Source organism: Corvus hawaiiensis, chromosome 1 (genome assembly GCF_020740725.1).
Source record: "Corvus hawaiiensis isolate bCorHaw1 chromosome 1, bCorHaw1.pri.cur, whole genome shotgun sequence".
NCBI classification, from domain to species: domain Eukaryota; kingdom Metazoa; phylum Chordata; class Aves; order Passeriformes; family Corvidae; genus Corvus; species Corvus hawaiiensis.
In genome coordinates this window covers 82946850-82969290 of record NC_063213.1, presented here as the reverse complement: position 1 = coordinate 82969290, position 22441 = coordinate 82946850, and the positions used below count along the sequence as shown (strand labels likewise).

The window sequence follows — 22441 nt, the reverse complement described above, 5'->3', positions numbered from 1 at the left end:
TAAGGTGTAACTGGTAAACCTTGGGGGCATACAGCACAACTTAACACAGCCACTGAAAGCCTGTGTTGCATTTGGGCCGTTTTCCTTTTCCTGGTTGTATCTCCCACATTCTACCTTAAGTAATTTCTGCCCTTCCATATTATTTTTTGAGATATTTGGAAAGACTTTCATCTTATCACTTCCACACTTGTAATTTATTGACATTTTTGTAATCTATTCATAGAAATCAACCATGTTAAAAACATTCTGATTGCTTTTGTTACTTTTCTTCACATGCCTTTTAAATGTTCAGTGTCTTTCCAATAGCTGAATGATCAGCAAGTGCTGTAGGCCACAGACAGTTTCACAAGTCAGTCTCCCTTGGTTTAGTATGGTTTCTGGGGACTAAGGCATAACATAATCAAGGGTGTTTCTGATATTTCTTTATCAGAATGATTCAAACCAACATGCAAGAGCAGAAATAGTAATATACACCACACACAGCCCATGGATCAAATGAATGAAATCAAGAGTAATGCAAACCTACTTACAAAAGTTTTGTACAAATTTCCAATCCATCTAATAGTAACCGGTAATAATATTTAATGATCCCCTCTAAAGGGTTTATGAAGTTAAATTTATACCTAGATGCCTGCCTGCTCCTACTTTACCTACAGAAATCAATACTCATGAATGTACAAATGGTATCGCAAGACAAGGAAGAACCAAAAAAGAAGCAAATGAAAAACCTCTAAGAAGAAATCTTTTACAAGCATGTATCCTATACATTAACTGGCTAACAGTTGCAAAGTGACAGCAAAGCAACTGAACAGAAATAAGCTTTTCTTAAAAAGATATTATGTCTAAGACCTGTAGAGATACTGTAAATCTGTCTTTCCTGTTTATAGGGAATAGTATCTTCAACACCATCATGCTTCTCCTAAAAACATTTCATATAGATTACAGTCATTTCTCCTCTGCTTTAGTGCACTCCTAATGTAAGTTTCTTTAAGTTTCAACATAAGACAATTATGAAGCAAAGCTCTTTTTTCTACATGGGCTCTTATATTCTGGGATACAAATATAATACCACTGTTTTAGAAAAAGACTTTTTCCCTCTAGTTACCAATGTTTGCTTTGGGGCAGGGGGAAGAAGGAGAGCAATTAAATTCATATTTTTTCAAATTTGTGCAGTTAAAGCTAAGGGGGAAAAAAAAAGGTTGACAACAGAAGTGTTCTCAACAAGTAAAACTCTGCAAGCAGTGATGTTTCTGATGTGCCGTAAAATGTTATCTGCTGTTCTGTTCCTGGGTGGAGAGAGAGAAAGAACTGCTATAATGCTGAACAAGTAGAGAATAATTTTTTTTTTTTTTAATTTTGGGAAAGAAGTCTCTTCAAATTGTTACTTAAAAACCTCCAGCATTTTTGTTGCAGGCAAATTTTTGGACTCTCCTATCATTAAATTACACATTACAACAAACAAATAAATAAATAAATCACACCGTCTGCCGAAATACAACCTTGATATAAATTAACACTTTCAACAAGTTTAAACTCAAGTTACCAAAGAGAATTGCTTTCTTTTCTCTCAGAAAACTCAACAAAACCACAAAGTGCATTGAGGACTCCAGCTAGCATTTCTTTTGCTGTTATCATGGAACTCAAAGAATTTCCCAGAAAATTCTCTCTCTAATCTATGTGCCTGCTTGGGCTATTAAGTTTCTTCCTTGCATCTTCCTTAAGTAGATGAGGATGGTCATTAGCAACATTAGAAGTTGAGATAAATATCTGAAAAGCATGCACAGTAATAACCATTTCTGCAAAGCTGTAATCATACATTCTTTTACTACATACTGGCATTGGAAGCCTGTACAACACATGGGGTGGAACATAAGCCTGGTTACATGCTGCTTTCACATTGCTCAGTCTCACTGGACAATACCGAAATATCCTTTTCTGCAGCATTTATAAACATTAAATGTAGACAAACCAAGAACTGCAACAACTTCTGCCCAAGAAGCAACTTGAAAATTCAATCCACAATGGCTACAGAGTCAACAGCAACTTCACTCCTCCCATTTCCAGAGAAAATTACTTTTCTTAAGCTTTTGAGGGGTGGCACTACTGAAAGCAGGCTAAACACACACATTCAAGACCACTCCAATCATTTCATTGCACAGAAGAGCTCATGAGAGCTTTCCAAGGTGAAGCATTAGGACTATACTGTCATCATGCAAACAAAGTCTTTCGTGTACCACCACAGGTGGGCTTTTCTTTATATCCAACAGCAGAAACACACAAAGCAAATTGCAATTACAAACCTCCGCATGAGCAAGAAATAGAAGACAATGAAGAAGGTTTCACCCACCTGGGATCTTTCTGAATGCTATCAATGGAAGGTGACCTAGCCAAGGTCCCTTCGGGTGGGATGGCTGGCCCAGATTTGCTGTATGGTGATTCAACAGAAGGACAATACTGCAGCTGTCGGTAGGGGTCTGCGTAATTGGAGGCTGGGCCGGCCGCATAGCTGGCCCTCTGGAAGGTCGCGGTTGCGTTCTGTGTGCCGTGTTGACTGCCTGTGCGCTGTAAGGGTACGGAGTCGACACCAGGGGAAGATGGGGCTACGACAGGAAAGTAGGGACAAAGTAAAAAATTGAGGACCTGTTCACAGAACTGGTTAACCAGGTCTAGGCAGAGGAAAAAAAAAAACACACACATATAAAACAAGGGTTCAAAAAGAATGAGAAAAAAAACAAAAAGAAACAAGCAACACTGTCATTTTCAAAACCTTAGAAGGAAATAACCATCAAACAAATTTCTAAATGACATGCCAGTTCTGGACTAGAAGACCTTAACACCAATTAAACAGATTGGAGAGATGTTTTCACCTGGGGTTCTAACTGCACTAACACAAAATGAAGGAAGTGCAAAAGCAGCATGGAAATAGTCAAGCTAAGGTTCACAACCACCACTGAGTGAGGCTTTTGCAGTCCTTAAAGGGGTGGACGTCAGCAGAAGGAGGATCAAAGCAGGCTCAAGAGTCCAAACTGAGACAGATGGCTCCATGGCAGAAGAAATACCCAGCAATCCCAGATTTGCAGCCCTGCTATCCATAAAGCAGGTAAAACCAAACACCTGATACCGAGAATCACTGCATATACTTTGTTAACCCATCTCCTGCAAATTTCACCTTAAGTTAAGACTCAGGAGAGTGTTATTGCTAACTCAGTCTGAAAAACAGCTAAGCACAAGGTGACCATGTAGATGTCTTAATGCACGCCAGCAGCGGCTGTGGTCATACACCACAGCTCAAGATTAATGCATTACCAGCTCTGAGAAGCTTAACCAATAGCTTTAAACTGACTTAATGCCTCTGCAACTCAAAAATCTTATTAATCTCTCTTGTAGCCCATTATATTTCTTTGTTACAGCACTGGGTAGTGGAGATCCAGTCCACCAGATTAAACATGCAGTATTTTTGAACCCAAGTGCAGTTAATAGCAAATGGATTATCACTGTAAGGGCAAGAGAACCAATACCCACACCATCTTTGGCCTGGAGACAGATACAAATTAAATGCTGGCTCTGCTCAGAAAATTTGGACTGTTTGAAGTGGCACATGAACTCATGGTGGTTGCCATTTCCTCCCGTCCCAAGAGAACAAGAATACTTTTGCCAAAAGTCCAGGGCTATTTTCAGCTGGGTCAAATTCATATGCTCAGCTGCAGACAAAACCTCATACTGAAGAGATATGTTTTTATAACAGATTTCCCAATGATTTTTCATTGGCATGCACATTTAAAAATAAATATTTAATGCATTATAAGTCCATGAAAGGGGTTTTAAGCATTTTATCTCAAAGTCTCAGCAAAGAAAATACAGTGAGCTTTAAATACAATTACCATGGTTTTGTATGACCTTGTCAAAACTACAACACCTGAAAATTTTAAATTTATATTGAATTTTTTACTTATTTTATTTTTTTTCTTATGGTTCTGAAGTTTTAATTTTACAATAGCAAGTATCATAACTTTATTGCAAACATAAGAAAGTGGGATCACCCACTTATCTATTACTCCATCTCTGGAAGTGCTCAAGGTCAGGTTGGATGGAGTTTGAGCAACCTGATCTAGCTGAAAGGGTCCCTTCACTGCAGGGGGCTGAAACTGGATGACGCTAAAGGTCCCTTCCAACCCAAACCAGTCTATGATCACATTTGCTCATTCATATAGCAACATTTTACATGTACTGTTTTGGTTTATTTACTAGTGTGTATTTCTCCTTAAGAAATGAGTAATTAAGACACACAGACCTTTCCATAAAACTGCATCAGTTCCAAAACATTAACAGCATCAGCATATTTAAACATTCCATGCACAAATCATGCTAAATTCAGGGTTAGAAAGAAAGACAAACATCACATTTTAACAGAAAATACAGAGTTCAAAACCAAAATCGGGTGCCTTGTGAGAAAAAGAGTAATAAAACAAGTTAGAGAAAATACTAGAAATATTTTCAAGTGAAAAAGAGAAAATGTAATTGTATACTGACATAGCATACTCTTTAGCACTGTCACTCCATACAAGATGCTGCTACCTTTTGACAAATTATATGGGGAATTACAAAAAAACTCTACACCACCAACACTGCTGAAAACAAGAGCTTCACTGTATTGTTGATTGCTTTGCAAAATATTCCACAGTATTTCCTTCATCTTCTTTGCAAGACAGTTCAATGGAAATCATGATTGTTTTTAAATTATTTGAAAAGTTTTCTTTCTATTTTCTCCTTTGTCTCGTTATCAAAATAGGTATTTATGTGAACTGAAACTGGCTGTCAGTCTAACACCTACAAGCTTCTCAAGTCACTCTGATCCATTTCTCAAATTATCTCCCTAGCAGACTGTTACTTCCTTTTGAATTTTATCACAATGAACACAGAAGTGCCATATTCAGAATATGAGAATGAGACAAATCTATGACTTAAACATTCACAATTGAGCTTATTCAGACAGTGTTACCCAGATCAATTAAAAGAAAAACAAAAAACCCAAACAACTAACACTTTAGAAAAACTGCTACATCTAACTTGACTACAGCCACTGTCACTGACTGTAAAAGGGTTATGCTTTAGCAGACCTTTTTACACAATTAAGTGTATGTAAAACTGAAGCAAAGTCATCTTCTACCAGTACACTTCCCTCCCTTAAACAAATCCCTTTGGTAGCCAAACCTACTGACTGAAGTGTGGCTCTTTAGGCTATGGCAAGCTATTGAGATCTCCCTTCTATTTAGCTATTCAAACAGCAAAGCCAGAGTGATTATGTCTAATGAAACAAATTCAGAAGTCAATTTCCTCACCCAGCACAGTAAATCTTCTCTGAGCACAGGGCATCCAGAAGGCACATACCTGGACTGAACCAGAAAGAATTCACATACCAGGTACATTTGCATATGGTCATGCAACCTTTTCACCTGTTTTTAAATTGAACACACTTACCCCTTTCTCTGACTTTTGCATTTGACTCTCCTCTCAAATCCAAGTCAGCTACACTTTGACCAGAACTAGCTCAGTGTAGGTGAGACAACAAGGACAGGGGGTTTGCCCCAGCAAGGGAAGAGAGGGAAAAGAAGGAATTGCAACAGTACTGTTTCTGGAGAAATGGGCCACTTTTCCCTCTCCCACCAGCCTGAGATCTGGCCTGGTTGAAGCAGAATCATGGTCAAGTCATGTTTTTGCCCCGGATCTACTGCTGACCCTATTCTTCCTCTACATAAAGGTAAAACCAAAAGTCATAACCACACCGTAAAGAAGCAGGTTAGTTTTGTGCAGCTTGAAGGTAAAGGGGTCCACAAAACCAGACCTTCTGCTCTTCCAAAGTCCCAAAACTGACAAGGAGATTGAGATTAAAATCAAAGAAGCAGAAGGCCTCAAAAACTTACTTATCCTGTACTATGTCTCATGTAAGTGACCACCCATGAAAACACTACTTTCAGTAGTGACTGCTCCCCTCACTTTTTAAGAACTTACATGGAAATTCAGTGGATTCTGAATGTCAGGTAAGTTTCTGAAGCTCTGCTTGCTCCTTTTGCACTGGTCAGCCTCCCCATGGCTTCTTCCTGGGACTGCTCAGCACAGCGGCCTTGCAGAGACACGAGGAGAGGGTGACTGGCACCCAACCTCCCCTCCCAAGTGCCCTACTCCAGGCATACAAGAGGGCCTTGCACAGTCCATGACCTGCAGCTGAGGCCAGCTCATGCTGGAGGGAGAGTCATAGCGCTTACTCCCTGCTGCAGCCAGCAAAGACCCAGTACAAAAAATGACATGCTCAGCTGTAGGCCAATAAATCTCTGTAAGTTAACAACATTTTAAATTTCAATGTAAGAAATGTCCTTGAAAAGGAGAATTTTAATTTTGAGTTGAGAGAAGGGTTTCACTGAGAATTTCCGAAGTGAGAGTTTTTCAAGTGAGCATTTCACACTGTGCAAATCGAGAACTACAGTCTCAGTGATGTCAGTTTGTCACCTAAAGATTTAAAATCTTGCTTTAATCTGTCGTATCATTAATACCTTAAAGATACTGTATCATAGCCCCTCACTACTCCAACCAAAATCACATACCCAGCACACAGAGCATCTGGGGTACCACACAGACATTTAGTATGCTCTTACTAATGTTTGTCAAAGAGAAAGAAAAACCCCTGTCAAATATAATGAAAACCTTCCAAAGACCTGACATATGCCCTGATTATGGTTCTTCTGATTGCAGAAATTGCATATAGAAAAGCCAGTCTTTATAATTTCCTTTGGCTTTTGCATAGTATTAACAAAGATATCACAACTTTTATATCAATGCTGATAATTTAGGTGTATCACTAAATACACTCATAGGCTCATAATGTGATACTCAGAAATTCACTTTCAGCTTTTGAATGTTCTTTTCACATCTGTGGCAGATGTCAGAAACAACTAACAAAATGTAAAAAGCAAGAACAAATTGACCTAGGCAGGGATACTATTACACCATACCTGAGCATCTTGGGAGATCAAGTTTGCGTATGAACTGCTAAAAAGTTCAGACTTGTCAGAAGCCAGAGGATATTTGCCCAATTAATGCAAGAAGGATCAGACCCTCAGAAATAATAAATTCATTAATGAGAATTATCCTGCTACACCTCCTTGCCGAAAATTACTTCGCTGATGCTGCTGTTTGATTTGTGGATATTACCTTGTAAAATTTTCCTCTTATTATTTGATATTAGACATTCAGTTCCTGTGCTAAACTTCTAGTTCGTTTCACAGAGATTTCAAAATTATTTTCTTTCTTTTCTCCCTTCATTTTTTTCCTTCACTGATCTGCACTTGGCAGTTGATTTATACTCTCACGTTATAGTTGAAAACTGGATCCCAGTAAGATGTCTTTTCAGTGCAAAGTAGTCCACCATCCCTTCATGAGTTCATAAATGATATAAATGCACTGCATTCTGTTGGTACCAAATCTATAGTGAGATTTATAAAGCAGATACTTTTCCCACCTAATATACCATAAAAATAATACAGTGCCTTCTCTGTCAATTAGGAAAAAACTCATCAAGCTTGGGATATGCAAATACTTTTATCTCAAAATGCTGAAATGAGTGTTTTAAGGCATGTACCAGCCTTTTTGCAAAAGAAGTTTAATAAAATAGATGTTAATCAAGGTAGTAGCGAATTGGCAATCCAAAGGAACAAGCACAAACAGTCAATCTTAATACTGTTCAAGATACATGGTATTATATATAACAATAATAAGTAATAAATAACAGTAATAATTTGCTTAGCAATTACTTTCAGAAGCACTTTTCCACATGGGAAGTATAAAATTTTAGAGAAATACATGGTTGAGGGAAACTGAAAATATTTACTGAAAGGGCGGGAAAAAACCCTCCCTGTAATTGATATTAGCAACTACCTCTAAGGCTGTTAAGATTTGATAAAGGCACTATCATATCCTCTGCTCAAACTACAAACACACAAGGAATTTTGTACTTAAGACATGCAAAGTGAGAACAAAACAAAAAAAAAAGCAAACACTGCAGGATTTCAAGATACAAGGCTCTAATTTTGATTTAAAATACTTAAGACCTTATGCAAATACCAACACCCCAGAAATTCTATAGAAGCTGACAACTTTGCTACATGACTTCTCACACTCAAAACAAGAAAAACACCATCAAAACTACTACAACTTTGTTTCTCTTGTTTTCCATTTGCTCCTCCCTCACTTCTCTGCACTCTTTATTTTGTCCTATTTAGTTTATCTTGCAATCAATATTCCAGTCTCTCAATTCTCAGCCAGAGACAAATAAAAAGGACTTGTTAGCAAATCTTCTTTTGCATCCTCATGAGATGGGCTTTTCACCATCCAGCCAGCTTTTGCTTTCAAACCTAACCCTACCAGCCTAAAATCAACCCTTTAGGGCTTCCAGGACTGTTCTGCCTAATTCCTTCTGCTGGTTCCAGCTTTCTACAGATGCTCCTGTTCTGTGTAAACCCAGGGAAATACAACCTCCTTCCCTCCAGTCAGCTTCCCCATGCTCAATTCAGTGCCTTAAACAGCTGGCCATGGCAAATAGGTCTCCCTGCTGTACAAGGCATGTCTTTTAAGGGAACACAGCACAATGTACAGGGGAAATGCAAGCAAACTAAAGAAACTGATACAGAACATGATGGTGCATAGCAAAAAAGGCTTCTTTTCCACCCACGGACATGTTAGTCATAATTTCCTCAAGCACTGGTTATACCTGGCTGTTACACCTACTTGTAATTAGTATGTCTACAAGCTGGTACAAGTAGGTATTCAGTAATATTTTTATCATCAGATGTTTTCATGACATGGTGAAGAGGAAGCCCTTTTATCAAGGCAACATCCTTGTGTCTACCAGATGCCATCACAGGAGAAATGTATTTTCCTCACTTTTCCATCCTATCTTCAAAACCACAGGTAGCTGTTTAGCTGCTACGCTCCTACTGCTATGGGAAATACTCAGGGCCTCTGAATTATTTAACAGGCTCACTGCCATTGCTGGCAGCTGTAAAGTACTAATCCTAATAAAGGTCATAAACACATTCAAAGTGAGTGTACGCTCCAACCATTTTGCTACTTGATTCTTTCAAAACTCTTAAAATAATATTCTGACCATTGTAATATCTACATGCCATTGATTTGCAGAATTCCTTGTTTCAGAGAAACCAAGGAAACATCACTTGTGCTCTGTATATTGTGCTCGCTAAGTCTTACAATACAGAAACTGACAATCTTTGAAGACTGAAGAACTGAACTTGCTGCTGCACTGAGGTATCCTTTCAGTTCCATTTCCTAGGAGTGTTCTTAGATCTAACACTAATTGTAACAATAAGGCTGAACATTCCTTTGCTTAGAAACTGATGTTTTTCTATAATGCAGAAACAGTCAGTCAAAGAGAATACTGCTTCCTTGGTTTCTGAGCTACTCCTCTATTTACATTACAGCTGTTACCGGGTCACTTTGAAGGCTTTTGTCTATATTGTTCCACTTGAGTTTGCACATTCTCACATTGTGTCTTAGGTTCCTTTTTTTTTTTTAATTGGGGGAAGTTGTATAACTGCCACTGCCTAACCCTCAGCATATGGCCGTATTTTCTTAATCACCAATTTAGACTTGGCATTTCTTTACCACTAATTATTTCACTTATGGCTTCATTAGGCAATTAGCTGGTGTCAATCTGAAATCACCCGGTTCCACCAGGCTTGGCAATGGAAGCAAATGATCTTATGAATGAAGCAATCTATTAAGATTTTTGTACCTCTAAGCAAATTTTAATGCAGAAACAGGTAGATGAGTAATTCATTGAGCAGCAATGGTGACAGAATTTGTATCTTAGAAACTTGTATTTCAGTTCAATAGATACAGTGGCTGAGATGAGTGAGATCCTGTCCAAGCTTATTTTGCAACAGTGCTCAATGAGAGGTCAGTGAAACCTGAAGTCAAAACTTGAATGCAGCCTCTTCCACAGCCAGGTTTGTCACAGGCTTCACTGCTGTGCCCAATCTCACATCTCCACACCTATAACCTTCTCCAATCTACATCCTTCCCTCCAGTCATACTCCACCATGAGGTTCCAGAGTTACAGGGTGTCCAACATCGTAACACAGCCTCTGTCTCAAAGGCTGTATCTCAAAAGTATACATAGCTAAAGCACCATTTAAAAATCCACACAGTCCAACAGGACACCAGGATTTTACACAGATATTAGAAATGCAACTATATATTTTCAATTATTTCAGATTTCCAACTCAAGGCTGGAACAACTTCCTTCCTTTTTTACAACCAAACAGAGGAGAAGCCTCATTTTTCAAGTTATCAGTATTAAGAAATATAATACTCCTTTCCACCTCCAGGAACTGACTGCATTTCAAATCTGCCAGATTTTAATCTCACTAATATATGCAACTTTCATTCTCAGGCTCAGCTTCTACCATGTTGCAGTGATGCTGCTGCACGTAAAAAATGGTGCGTACACATAATGTGATAATCAGATGCCAACTTTGGCTGCTAAAGATGTTATTGCCAAGATCTTTTCTCAGATTATGCCTTCTCTCTCTGAGCTGCATCCCTCAGTTTAGGAAGAATATGGTTTAATTAATTTGTTACATGAGCATTTAAACAGAGAAATCAACAACTGCCCTTTCAGAATTTGACGTGCTTAAATTCATCATGGGAAATTCCTGACTAGAGATAAAATTCAACCCTGAGCAATGGCATTTTATGAGACATACACATCACCTACCTCCTCTTTGCAGTACTACATGATTTCACATTCTGTGCGTGGGACAAAATGGCCCAGTCACAGCAAATCCACACAGACCACACTGCTGCACATAGATGAGCCTACTGCAACTAAATTTCTGCTTTCACTCCTAAAACAACCTTCTCTTGAAATTTCTGAAGTTTCCTGTCCATCTGGCCAGCATAAAACTGAACACATGGACAGAAGTCACAGTTAATATATAAAAAGATATATAAATAGTATGAGACAATAACAGATTAACAGACTGTGCTGCATCATGCCACAGCCATCAAGCACATGGATATCTTCTCCTTCAGATTTTGACTTTTTCTTATTTAGGGCACTACGATCCTAGGCAGAAAAGTGGCTACCAAATGGTATTTCTTAGAACACCTTACTAAACTTCAGCTATTTAAATTAGTAGTTTCTACTCTGGAATAGTTGTTTTGTCATTAAGGTAATCACATTTGTGTTCCAGTTCCAGAGCATGTGATATATTCACCTTGAACATTAACCTAGCTTCTGCAAATGATAGTTTAAAAGTTCTTTGACACATTTAAGAAAAAACTACTATCATAAAAATGACATGTAAACTGCTGAAATGATGACAAAGGAATAGTTCTAAAAGTAGCCACTCTTATATTAAAAAGAAAAAAAAAAAAGAGTATACCTTGAGTAAAAGAAAATAAATAATGGGCTGGTGATTTTTAACAGTGCTTTAAATATAAATGATCCTCTAATAAAAGATTTAGTCATCTTAAAGACTCTATTGGGTAGTCACCTCAGGCACAGCAGTGTTTTTGTTCAGCAAAGATTTACAAGAATGAGATTTATGAAAGGTGTTTGAATTGAGTTTTTATTTCATGAATGACAACCTTGCATTTCTATGCAACACTGAAGTACATAAACGGGAATGGATGTCCTGCATCACTAAATCTTATGTGATGAGTCTTTAAACAGAGACTACACCTGCACAGTAAACAGATGACAAATACACCTACAGTTTCTGGCACAAACACTGTATTTTCTCAGTAGTGGCAGATCAGATTTACAAGGTATATACTCCCCTGAGCAAGAATTTATAATCACAGCTCTCCCTCAATAGATGGCAAAAGTCAAGGGGCACCTGAGAAATGCTCAGACATGTTACAAGTCATTTTTCTATTAAAAAGGGGAAATAGAAGAACTAGAATACATAGAACAAAATACCAGCCTCTGGAGGTATTAATGCCTTTTCCTGGTCTTAAAATCGAGAGGCATACACGGTTAGAAGGGGAAAAGGGATTTTACCTTGGTATTTATTCTTAAGGATCCTTAGGTGTACACGTCCAGGTCATATGCATCAAGATGTACCCCACCGAGTCTTTCCCTGTGTCTCTGTGTCTCTCTCCTCCCGTGTCTCCCCCCCAACATTGGGTATAACATTATAGGCTTTACTAATTAGCATATCTATCAAAGATTCCCCAATGAGAGGTTCAAGTGAGCCCCCCCTCCCCAAGGAACCTTCCCCTGGATGGTTCTATCTTGGTTTACAGAATATGTTCTGGAGAGGACCTTGGGGTCTGGGGCACACTGATCCCTAGCTACGAAGCTTCTAAAATGTTTAGTCTCTTAGCTTAACAAACAAGTCCAAGAATGTAGGCAAAAAGCACTAGGAATACAGAAGCTGTAAAAAGGTATAACAGGGGTAAAAAGAAAAGGCAAAAGTCTCCATGGCATCAGTATCGTGCTCATGGGACAGAGGAAAGAGGTCATGGATACCAACCATTCATTCTAAAAGGTTTCTAATGCTGAGTGGAAAAATCTTGTCTGTCTTCATATGGGTGCATTTCCTGTATGGAATCCAATCATGGGCTCAGTACTTTGAAACTACAACTATCTTATTTGGAGAAATGCTTCTGCACTGTAAGGGGGATATTGCTTCCAGATTACAAAGGTGATTCTGCAGAGTTTTAACCTCCGGCCACCTCCCTCTCCATTCCTGTCCACGGGATACTGCTGAAGTTGAAAGCAGCATATTTTGTTATTCCCCTGCCAAAATTTTAACAGGAAGGAAATAAAATAGAAAATTATTTCTCAGAGAAAATGACACTTTTTCAGGAAAAGAATCACCTAAAAACACATACGCAAGACTATAACACAGGTAAGACTATATGAGAGAACCGAGATCTGTCAAATGAAATGGGATTATGACTTTGTGTTGCTTTGAGGTGATTTGTTATTCTTTATACAGATTACTAAGGTATTTTCTGCTCAATTTAGTTTGTACTGAAGATTTGCTCCCCGCTTGCTTCCTATAATTCTCTCTCCCAAAACAATGTTATCAAGTGGATGTCAGTTAGGAATACAGGTCTATTATCACAACATTACCAAACTGAAAGAGATGCAGTCGTAGGAATAAATTTTCTTTTTAATTTCTCTGAAAACATTATGTCCTATAGCTAGAACTCCATGTTGTGTGATTTATCAGCATGATCCTCAATTAATCTGCAGCTGTGCCATCACAGCAAATCAGCTTGTGACAAAACAAAACAACCTGTCCCCTAACCAGAAAAAAGCCACCACCTAAGCAGAAAGAAGAAATATTTGGTATTTATAACCTAACTCTTTTAGATCAGGAAGAATGAAAAATTAAATACAGATTTGAGATAGGACAAAGGGTTTAATCCAAATGGGGCAAGAGAAAGATGATTTTTCTGTTGCTTCTCCTTTTCCCCATAACTGACAATTTTAGAGACAAATAAAGAAAAATATATTTGAAAACAATGTTCCCTTTTTCTTTTAAATCAAATGCTTGTATTACAGGAAAGAACATGTAACAGGTAACTTTTCATTAACACCTAGATGCCATTCTGAAATTAATTACTATACCAATGTACTCATTGGTGTTCCTTGTAAGAACTTGACAACATCTAACTGCATGTATACAGGATTTTTTTTTCCTCTAAACCCCTTGAGATTCCTTTTACTCATTAATCTGAAGTCTATGGAATTACAAGTGATACATCTGGCTAATCAAATTCCAGTTCCATGCTGAAAAGCTACACGTAACACAACCTGAGAAAGGATAACTGTCCCTTAACTGGGCTATAAAGTGCCCTTTGGAAACTGCCATTGGTGATATGCAAGGATCAGATTCAAGCTTCTGAGTCCCAAAGCTGAAGTTACGTTTGCACACCTTTTGTGTGCAGAAAACTGTGAACTAAGCCCTCTGTATGTGATTCATCATGACATTAAAATTGTAGTCCCTCAATGTCATTTTACATAGTCTCATTTTATTTCATGCTGGGTTAATTTTCTAAATTTTCTTCAGCATGTTTAAATCATAAGACAGCTTCAGTGATTTGCAACAGCTAATAACAAACAAGTTACCAAGGGACCATCAAAAAGATATGTCTCCAAGTAAAGTTTAAAAAAACACCACTCATATTTGTTTGCGATATCATCCGAATTTGAGTATCAAATGCAAGGTGCAGAAAACCCCTGGTATGAATACAGGTTGGGAGACAAAGGAATTGAGAGCAGCCTTGCCAAGATGGACTTGGGGCTCAGCACAAGAAAGACATAAACATGTTAAAGCTGGTCCAGAGGAGGGCCACAGAGATGGTCAGAGGGCTGGAGCACCTCTCCTGTGATGGAAGGCTGAGAGAGTTGCAGTTGTTCAGCTTGGAAAAGAGAAAGCTTTAGGGAGACTTGAAAGTGTACTTGAAGGGGGCCTGAAAGAAAGCTGGAGAGGGACTTTTTAGCAGGGTTGTTGCAAGAGCACAAGAGGCAATGGTTTTAAACTGAGAGAGGCTAGATAGAAGGAAGACCTTTTTTTTTCACAGTGAAAGTGGTGAGGAGCAAATGGAACAGGTTGCCCAGAGAGGTGATAGATGCCCCGTCCCTGGAGACATTCAAGGTCAGGTTGGACAGGGCTCTGAGCAACGTGGTCTGGTTGAAGATGTCCCTATCTATTCCAGAGGGGTTGAACTACATGATCTTTGGAGGTCCCTTCTAACCCAATCTATTCTATGATTCTATCATTCTGTTTTAAACTATTTCATAACCATTAAAAAAACCCAACAAATTTAGAAGGTCAAAAGATGAAGATTTAAACCCTTAAAAATGGTTCAAGAACAGTTTATCTGTAAAAGCACACAGAAAAACACTATCAGTTTGTGATACACACAACTACAATAAAGTAGCTTAATTGTTCTTGAAAGAAGAGTAAATCACTCTAAAGGATTCAGACATCTAAATTTTTCATACATCAAATTTCTGAGTACTGGAAAATTGCTTCACAATATGAAAAAAATCTTCACATTGAAATAATGACTTCTAAAAATATCAAATATATCCACTACTTTATTACATACCTGTAGGTACAAAAATGCTGTTAGTGAGGATTTTCTTGTTATTTTCTAAGTCCATGAGAGAATTTTCTCTCTCACAGAAGAGGTAGCAGGGAATGTAAACAACCAAGCCACCTGCAACCTTGGAAAGTCTTGTTTATGATATAGTAGAAAATATTTTGATGATGGATGTTTTAGGATTTTGGCCAATCACCCCCAAGGGGTGGCTGGTCCTTTGTCCAATTACACTATGAAGAGAAAAGTCTATAAAGAGTTTGTAAAATAATTAAATAAATCAATCTTGCTGCACAATTCCTGCCTGCTGGATCTTCTCTCCTCCTCCTCCTCCCTATGGCTGCGGGACACGGTGATATACCGTAGGAACCAGGCCTGCGGTAATATTTGGTGACCCCAACGTGATTTGCACTCTCTGACGTGTCCTGCTGCTGCGAGCCAAGCCGAATTCCTCAAGAGGTACGCTGTTCCCCTTCCCCCCCAGGACCAGGAGGTCTGACAGAACTGAGAAATGGCGAACAGCGGCTCACAAACCGAGGCTGTGGTACTGGTCTGGAAATGTGTGTTTAGCATATTGCACACCTCCATTCCTGAAAACTCAGTTTGGGAATTATTAGACTGGGCTACTTTAAAAGGGATTTCCATGGACAGAGATACTGCCCTGGACTTTGCCTTGTGGCAGGAACTCGGCTGCACTGTCTGACACGAGCTCCCGACTGGGGACCCAGCAGTGTTAGAATTATACAAAACCTGGCGGTCGTTATTTATTCTGCTGACAGACCTTGACTGTGATAGCAGGGCTGGATCGCCTGTCTCGGTGATGAGTGACGGAGGAATGTCCGAGGGGGGCCCCGCTGACTGGGCTTCCGGGGCAAGTGATGGTGGATTCGGAAAAACCCCCCTGGCTCCCCAGGCAGAGCCTGCGCCGGCTCACCCTGCACAATCGCAGGACTCCGCAGCCCCCAGGGACCCCGCGCCGCCAGAGGCGGGGGGGTCAGGGCAGAGAGAGGGCACACAGCCTGCCTTGCCGTTCAGCTGGGTGGCAGCCATGGCCTATCCAGGGCTGCAAATCAGCGGTTTGGCAACTTGGACGCCCAGAGCGGCTCCTAGCTCGGTTCCATATGCACCTGGATCTAACTTCTTAGCCGGCGTAGCGCCGGGCGTGCCTGCGCCGAGACTGCCTGGTTATGGTCCGCTGCCCTCCCTGGCGCTGGACTGTTCTGCGCAGTCGCAGAACTGAGCCATCGACCTTCTAATGCAGCATCTGCCTTTGCTGACAGAGTTACTGAACCTATCCCGAAGGATGGAGGACCTGCTCAGCCTGTTAGAGCGGCGGATGCCCGAGCCTGCACCGGCCGCACTGGCTGCGCCCCGCCCCCCCCTTGCCAGCCGTGGGAGACACGGCTCCGAGCCAAGAAACAGCGCGGCCAGCGGCGAAACCAGAAGCAGCGCCGCCACGGGAAAACCCGGAAGCGGCGGCGGCTGTGGAGCGGCGGGTGGGGGCGGCAGCACCAGGCACGGCCGCAGAGAATGGGCCAGCAGCGGAGCCAGGCGCGTCCGCAGAGTGCGGGCCAGAGACAGTGGCACTGAGCGCGCCCAGGCAGCGCAAAACGGCTGCGGGGGCAGCGGCACCGAGCACGGCCAGGGAGCGTGAAACGGCCACGGGGGCAGTGGCACCGAGCGCGGCCAGGGAGCACGAAACAGCAGCGGAAGCGGCGACCGCACTGAACGCGGCTGCTGTGCGAGAGACGAGCGCGGTGCCGAGCGCAGCCATAGCCCCAGAGACGGCTGCAGCAGTCCCAGTACCGGCTCGGTCGGGACTGGCCGAGACAGCCTCCCATAAAGAAACTGCTGTACAAACTGCCGCGCAGCCAGCTGCAGTCTGTGCTGTCTGTTCCGCCTCTAGCGAACTTAGCCAAAGTGCCCCTCCTTCCCGTTCATTTCTGTTCACTCCCAGCACCCCAAAGTTGCCTTTGCCTGATGATTCCTCGTCAGGCAGTGAGGCAGATGAGGTTCTGGCCCCAGGTCGTCAGGCGGCTGTAGCCACGTGGCGAAGAAAAAGGCTGCGCCGGTCTCGCCCCTGGACCTTTCAGGACTGCACGGTAACAGTGCGTCCGACCCATTTACAGTCACTTCTTAGAGTCTGTTAAGATGCGAGCATTGGAGGAGGGTGACTGGAGGTTATTAGAAACCCTTGGAATGCCAAATAGATCTGAGGATTCTGGGGGTAACCGGGGAGCTGTTACACTCCATCCGCAGGCTGTGCCAGAAGTTCAGGATGGTAGTGGTTCCCCAAAAGAGATCCAAGCTTTCCCAGTGTATAAGGCTCTCCCAGATTCAGGGGAGCATGACAAGCATGAGGTAATTGCTTGGAAAGTTGCCCAGGACCTCCAATCCAAGGTGGCACAATATGGGCTAGGTTCTGCTGAGGTTATGCAGATAATAAGGGTGATAAATACAGATTTGCTTGCTCCATTTGATATCAGACACTTAGGTCAAATTCTATTTCAACCCGTACAATTTACAGTTTTTGAGAAAACCTGGAGAAAGCTGGCCGGCAAGGCTGCATTAGCAAATTTGCAGCTCCCTGCTGCTGATCCTAGACAGATAGCAGGAGTGGATGCTTTGATGGGGACTGGTCCCTTCTCTGATCCCAGTCTACAAGGCAACTTGTCCTCTAGCGTCCTGCAGCAAGCTCAACAGGTCGGCATGGCTGCCCTGTTGAAAACCATAGAGTTGTCAGCACCCAGAAAGCGATATACTGAAATAGTTCAAGGCAAATCAGAGTCATTCCTTTCTTTTGTAGAGAAAGTCGCTGCTTCTCTCAAGAAGCAGGTTGAGGATGACGGGTTAAGACAGTTGTTGTTAAGGCCGTTAGTGAGAGATAACGCAAACGAGGAGTGCAGAAAAATCATAGATGCCTTACCAGGGGATCCTGAGGTAACAGACATGGTCGAAGCCTGCGCTAAGGTGGGATCTGGGAACCAGAAAAGGCCTGTTTTGGCTGCGTTCCTGCAGCCTGTTCACGCATCTTCTGATCGTGAACCAAAGCAACCAAAACAGGTGAAGAAACGGAAGCGGCCTAAGCCAAACCAAAAAGAGAACACACCAATCCCCCAGTGCAAGAGGTGTGGCAGGCCAGGGCATTGCTTGGGCTACTGGAGATCCCAGACTCATGCCAATGGTCGGCCATTGCCGGGAAACTTCCGCCGGGGTGCAAGGAGGGGGAATTGCTCTCCAATGCAGTTGCTCCCCTAGAGAGTGGCACAGGTACAGGCACAGGCCTACCCAGCCACCCTAGAGATGGCACCCAGGGATCAGACGGCACCCACGGATCAGACGGGTTTGACGTCCACACCGCAGCCGCAGTTGTCTTAGACTCCAGCGGTATTTATAAGGTTCCCTTGGACGCATATGGACCCTTAGCCCAGGGATCCAGTGCAATGCTGGTGGGAAAACCTGACGTTGCCCATCAAGGAATCTTAGTGCACTCAGGAGTTATTGATGCTGGCTTTAAAGGTCAGATTTGCGCTATGGTCTCCACGCAAAAACCCCCTGTAACTATTCCTGAAAAGACCTGCCTTGCTAAATTAGTGCCTTTTAAGTCTTGTGTCCCCAGGATAGAGCAACAAACTCACGAAGAGAACGGCAGAGGATCTACGGGACTTCCGCAGGCCTTCTGGACTGCAGACATCTCTGACCAAAGGCCACAGATGACATGTACCCTGATCCTGCCGAACGCCCGTCCACCCCGGATTCAGCTTCGAGGTTTGATTGATACGGGTGCTGATGTAACTATCATCTCCTTCTCTGCATGGCCTCCCTCATCGCCTTTAGCCCTGGTGGGATCGGCCATCGCAGGATTAGGAGGAACCACACAGAGCTATTTAAGCGAACGGCCTGTGGTGGTGAAGGATTCAGAGGGGCACACAGCTACAATTAGGCCTCATGTTGCTACCCCTTCCCGTAACCTTTGGGGACGGGATGTGTTGGCAGCTTGGGGCGTACGGATTGGGACAAATTTTTAGCAGGGGTCACTGTGTGTAAGGGCGCACAGTATCCTACACTGCTTTTGCGGTGGTCGACTAACACACCAATCTTTGAGCTGCAGTGGCCCCTACCAAAAGAGAAGTTAGACGCCCTTTATCAGTTGGTTCAGGAACAGTTACAACAGGGGCACCTTGAACCTTCTACTAGCCCCTGGAACACTCCTGTTTTCGTAATTAAGAAGAAATCAGGGAAATGGAGATTATTTGCAGGACCTCCGGAAAGTTAATGCAGTAATGGAAGGTATAGGGGCATTGCAGCCTGGCATGCCCTCTCCCACCATGATTCCTACGGGGTGGGACATCCTGATAATTGATTTAAAGGATTGTTTTTTCACAATTCCTTTGCATCCTGATGACAAACCAAAATTTGCCTTTACTGTGCCTGCCATTAACAATGCTGAACCTGCTAAGAGATACCAATGGAAGGTCCTCCCTCAAGTGATGAGGAACAGCCCAATTATCTGTCAGTGGTATGTTGCCCAAGCTTCAGCTGGAGTTCGCAAGCAGTTTCCTGATGCACGCTGCTACCATTACATGGATGATATCCTGGTGGCAGCGTCCACACGGGACGAGCTGCTGAGAATACAGCCTCAGCTGCTCGCTGCTCTGCATGCCTATGGATTAGAGGTAGCTCCGGAGAAAGTTCAACAGCATCCTCCTTGGAAATATTTAGGAGTGAAAATTTTGGACCAAACTATCCAACGCCAAGAGGTGCAATTCCCGGATTCGATTAAAACCTTGAATGATGCTCAGAAGCTGTTGGGTGTCCTCAATTGGTTACGACCTTATTTGGGTCTAACTGCAAAGCAACTTTCCCCTCTTTTTAATACATTAAAAGGGGATCCTGATCTGAATTCACCTCGGGAGTTGACTCCGGAAGTGCGACAAGCGCTGCAGGAGGTCCAACAGGCTGTTTCCGCTCGTCAGGTTTATCGAGTGGATCCCTCCATTGCTATCACTGTTTTCATTACTATTCCAGACCTCCATCCTACAGGTATCATTGGCCAGTGGAATGCACAATGGCCTGATCCTTTGCATATCCTAGAATGGGTCTTTTTGCCTCACCAGACAAAAAGGACTGTCACCACAGTGTTTGAATTGGTTGCTTCTCTGATAATCAAATGCTGCCAATGGTGTTTGCAACTGATAGCAGCAGATCCTGCAGTAATTGTCATTCCAATCTCAAAGGAATACTTTGAGTGGAGCCTCATCCATAGTGCTCCTTTGCAAAGCGCGCTGCAAACCTTTTCAGGGCAGATCACTTACCATCTGCCCAGCCATAAATGACTGCAGCTGGCAAAATCGACCGTGCTTTCCTTGCGGCCGAGAAATAGCCGAGTGCCGGTGCAAGGACCCACCGTCTTTACGGATGGTTCAGGGAAAACTGGGAAAGCCATTGCTACCTGGAAGGAGGGATTGGAATGGCAGGTGCTGAAGGAACACGAGTCAGGCTCTGCTCAGTTAGTTGAATTAAGGGCTGTTACCATGGCTTTTCAGCGATTCTCACAAGAACCTTTGAATTTGGTTACTGACTCTGCTTATGTAGCAGATATCACCCAACGCTTAGATTGTTCACTTCTGAAGGAGGTGAACAATGCGGCTCTGTTTTCGCTGTTGCAAACCTTGTGGTCTGCAATTCAGGCTCGAGTGCATCCGTATTACATTCTGCACATTCGAAGCCACACCAATTTACCAGGGTTTCTAACAGAAGGCAATGCCAGGGCTGACATGCTGGCCAACCCTGCGTGGGTAGGGCCTCAGCCTGACAAAATTGCACAAGCCAAGGCATCGCACGGTTTCTTCCATTAAAGTGCACATACCCTGCAGAAGCAGTTCCATTTAACGCCAACCGAGGCGCGCGACATTGTCAGCGCTTGTGCTGACTGTCACGGACTTGCTGCGCCTTTGCCAGCGGGGGTAAACCCCAGAGGGCTAAAAGCCTTGCAGATTTGGCAAACGGATGTAACTCACATCCCAGAATTTGGTCGGCTGAAATATGTGCACGTGTCTATTGACACTTTCTCCTCGGCTATGTGGGCTACTGCTCACACTGGAGAGAAGGGCCGTGATGTCATTGCCCATTGGAAATTGGCTTTCTCAGTCCTGGGCGTGCCAGCTTCTGTGAAAACCGATAATGGTCCTGCCTACGCCTCGGAGAAGACGCGGCAGTTTTTACACCTATGGGGTGTAGACCATACCTTTGGTATCCCACATTCTCCTACTGGCCAAGCCATTGTCGAACGCGCTCATGGTACCTTGAAGCGTGTTTTGGACAAACAGAAAAGGGGAATGCATGGAGAAACCCCACAGAGCCTACTAGCAAAAGCTTTGTATACAATTAATCACCTTACAGTACCACAAAATTCAAATAATCCTGTTATCCTGAATCATTTTCTCTCATTGCAGTCTGCAGGCGACAGACAGCTGCCCCGGGCGAAAGTCTGGGTACGGAATTTCCTCACTAACCAGTGGGAAGGCCCTCATGAGCTTATCGTTTGGGGTCGTAGGTATGCTTGCGTTTCCACAGATACTGGGATACGGTGGCTACCTTCAAAATGTGTTCTCCCTGACCTACGGCACCAGAGGCAGAACAGGCAACCTCCAAATGATGACCAGAACGCCAACCATCCAAATGGTGACCAGAATGTAGATCACCAGCCTAATGACTCTTCGGATGATGACCAGGATGTCAAACATCAGGCAGAAGGTCCTTCTACAAGCAGAGACTGGGATGGTCCTTCCACAAGCAGAGACTGAACTTTAAATTTCTTGTTATGGAGTCAGATAGTTAAAGCCTTAAGGACATATTTAGAATTAATAACTGATGTAGATTTCTATTTAGGATTAATAGTAGGGTTGTTATCTTATAAAACAAAAAGGGGGAATTGTAGGTACAAAAATGCTGTTAGTGAGGATTTTCTTGTTATTTTCTAAGTCCATGAGAGAATTTTCTCTCTCACAGAAGAGGTAGCAGGGAATGTAAACAACCAAGCCACCTGCAACCTTGAAAAGTCTTGTTTATGGTATAGTAGAAAATATTTTGATGATGGATGTTTTAGGATTTTGGCCAATCACCCCCAAGGGGTGGCTGGTCCTTTGTCCAATTACACTATGAAGAGAAAAGTCTATAAAGAGTTTGTAAAATAATTAAATAAATCAATCTTGCTGCACAATTCCTGCCTGCTGGATCTTCTCTCCTCCTCCTCCCCCCTATGGCTGTGGGACACGGTGATATACCGTAGGAACCAGGCCTGTGG

General features: G+C 42.5%; 1 protein-coding gene across 11 annotated transcripts in view; it reads right to left on the bottom strand.

Moving 5' to 3' along the window:
* Window positions 1-22441, bottom strand: part of CTNND2 (catenin delta 2) — a 669045-nt gene that overhangs the window by 233163 nt on the left and 413441 nt on the right. For 9 of the 11 annotated variants that reach the window (XR_007205226.1, XM_048311841.1, XM_048311789.1 and 6 more), the window contains one exon: window positions 2348-2666. Coding sequence is in view for 10 of the 11 variants with exons in the window: in XM_048311841.1 (XP_048167798.1) it covers window positions 2348-2666 (319 nt within the window). In the remaining variant the exon portion in view is untranslated. The remainder of the gene's footprint in view (window positions 1-2347; window positions 2667-22441) is intronic. The other 2 variants (XM_048311808.1, XM_048311833.1) reach the window with 1 other exon arrangement.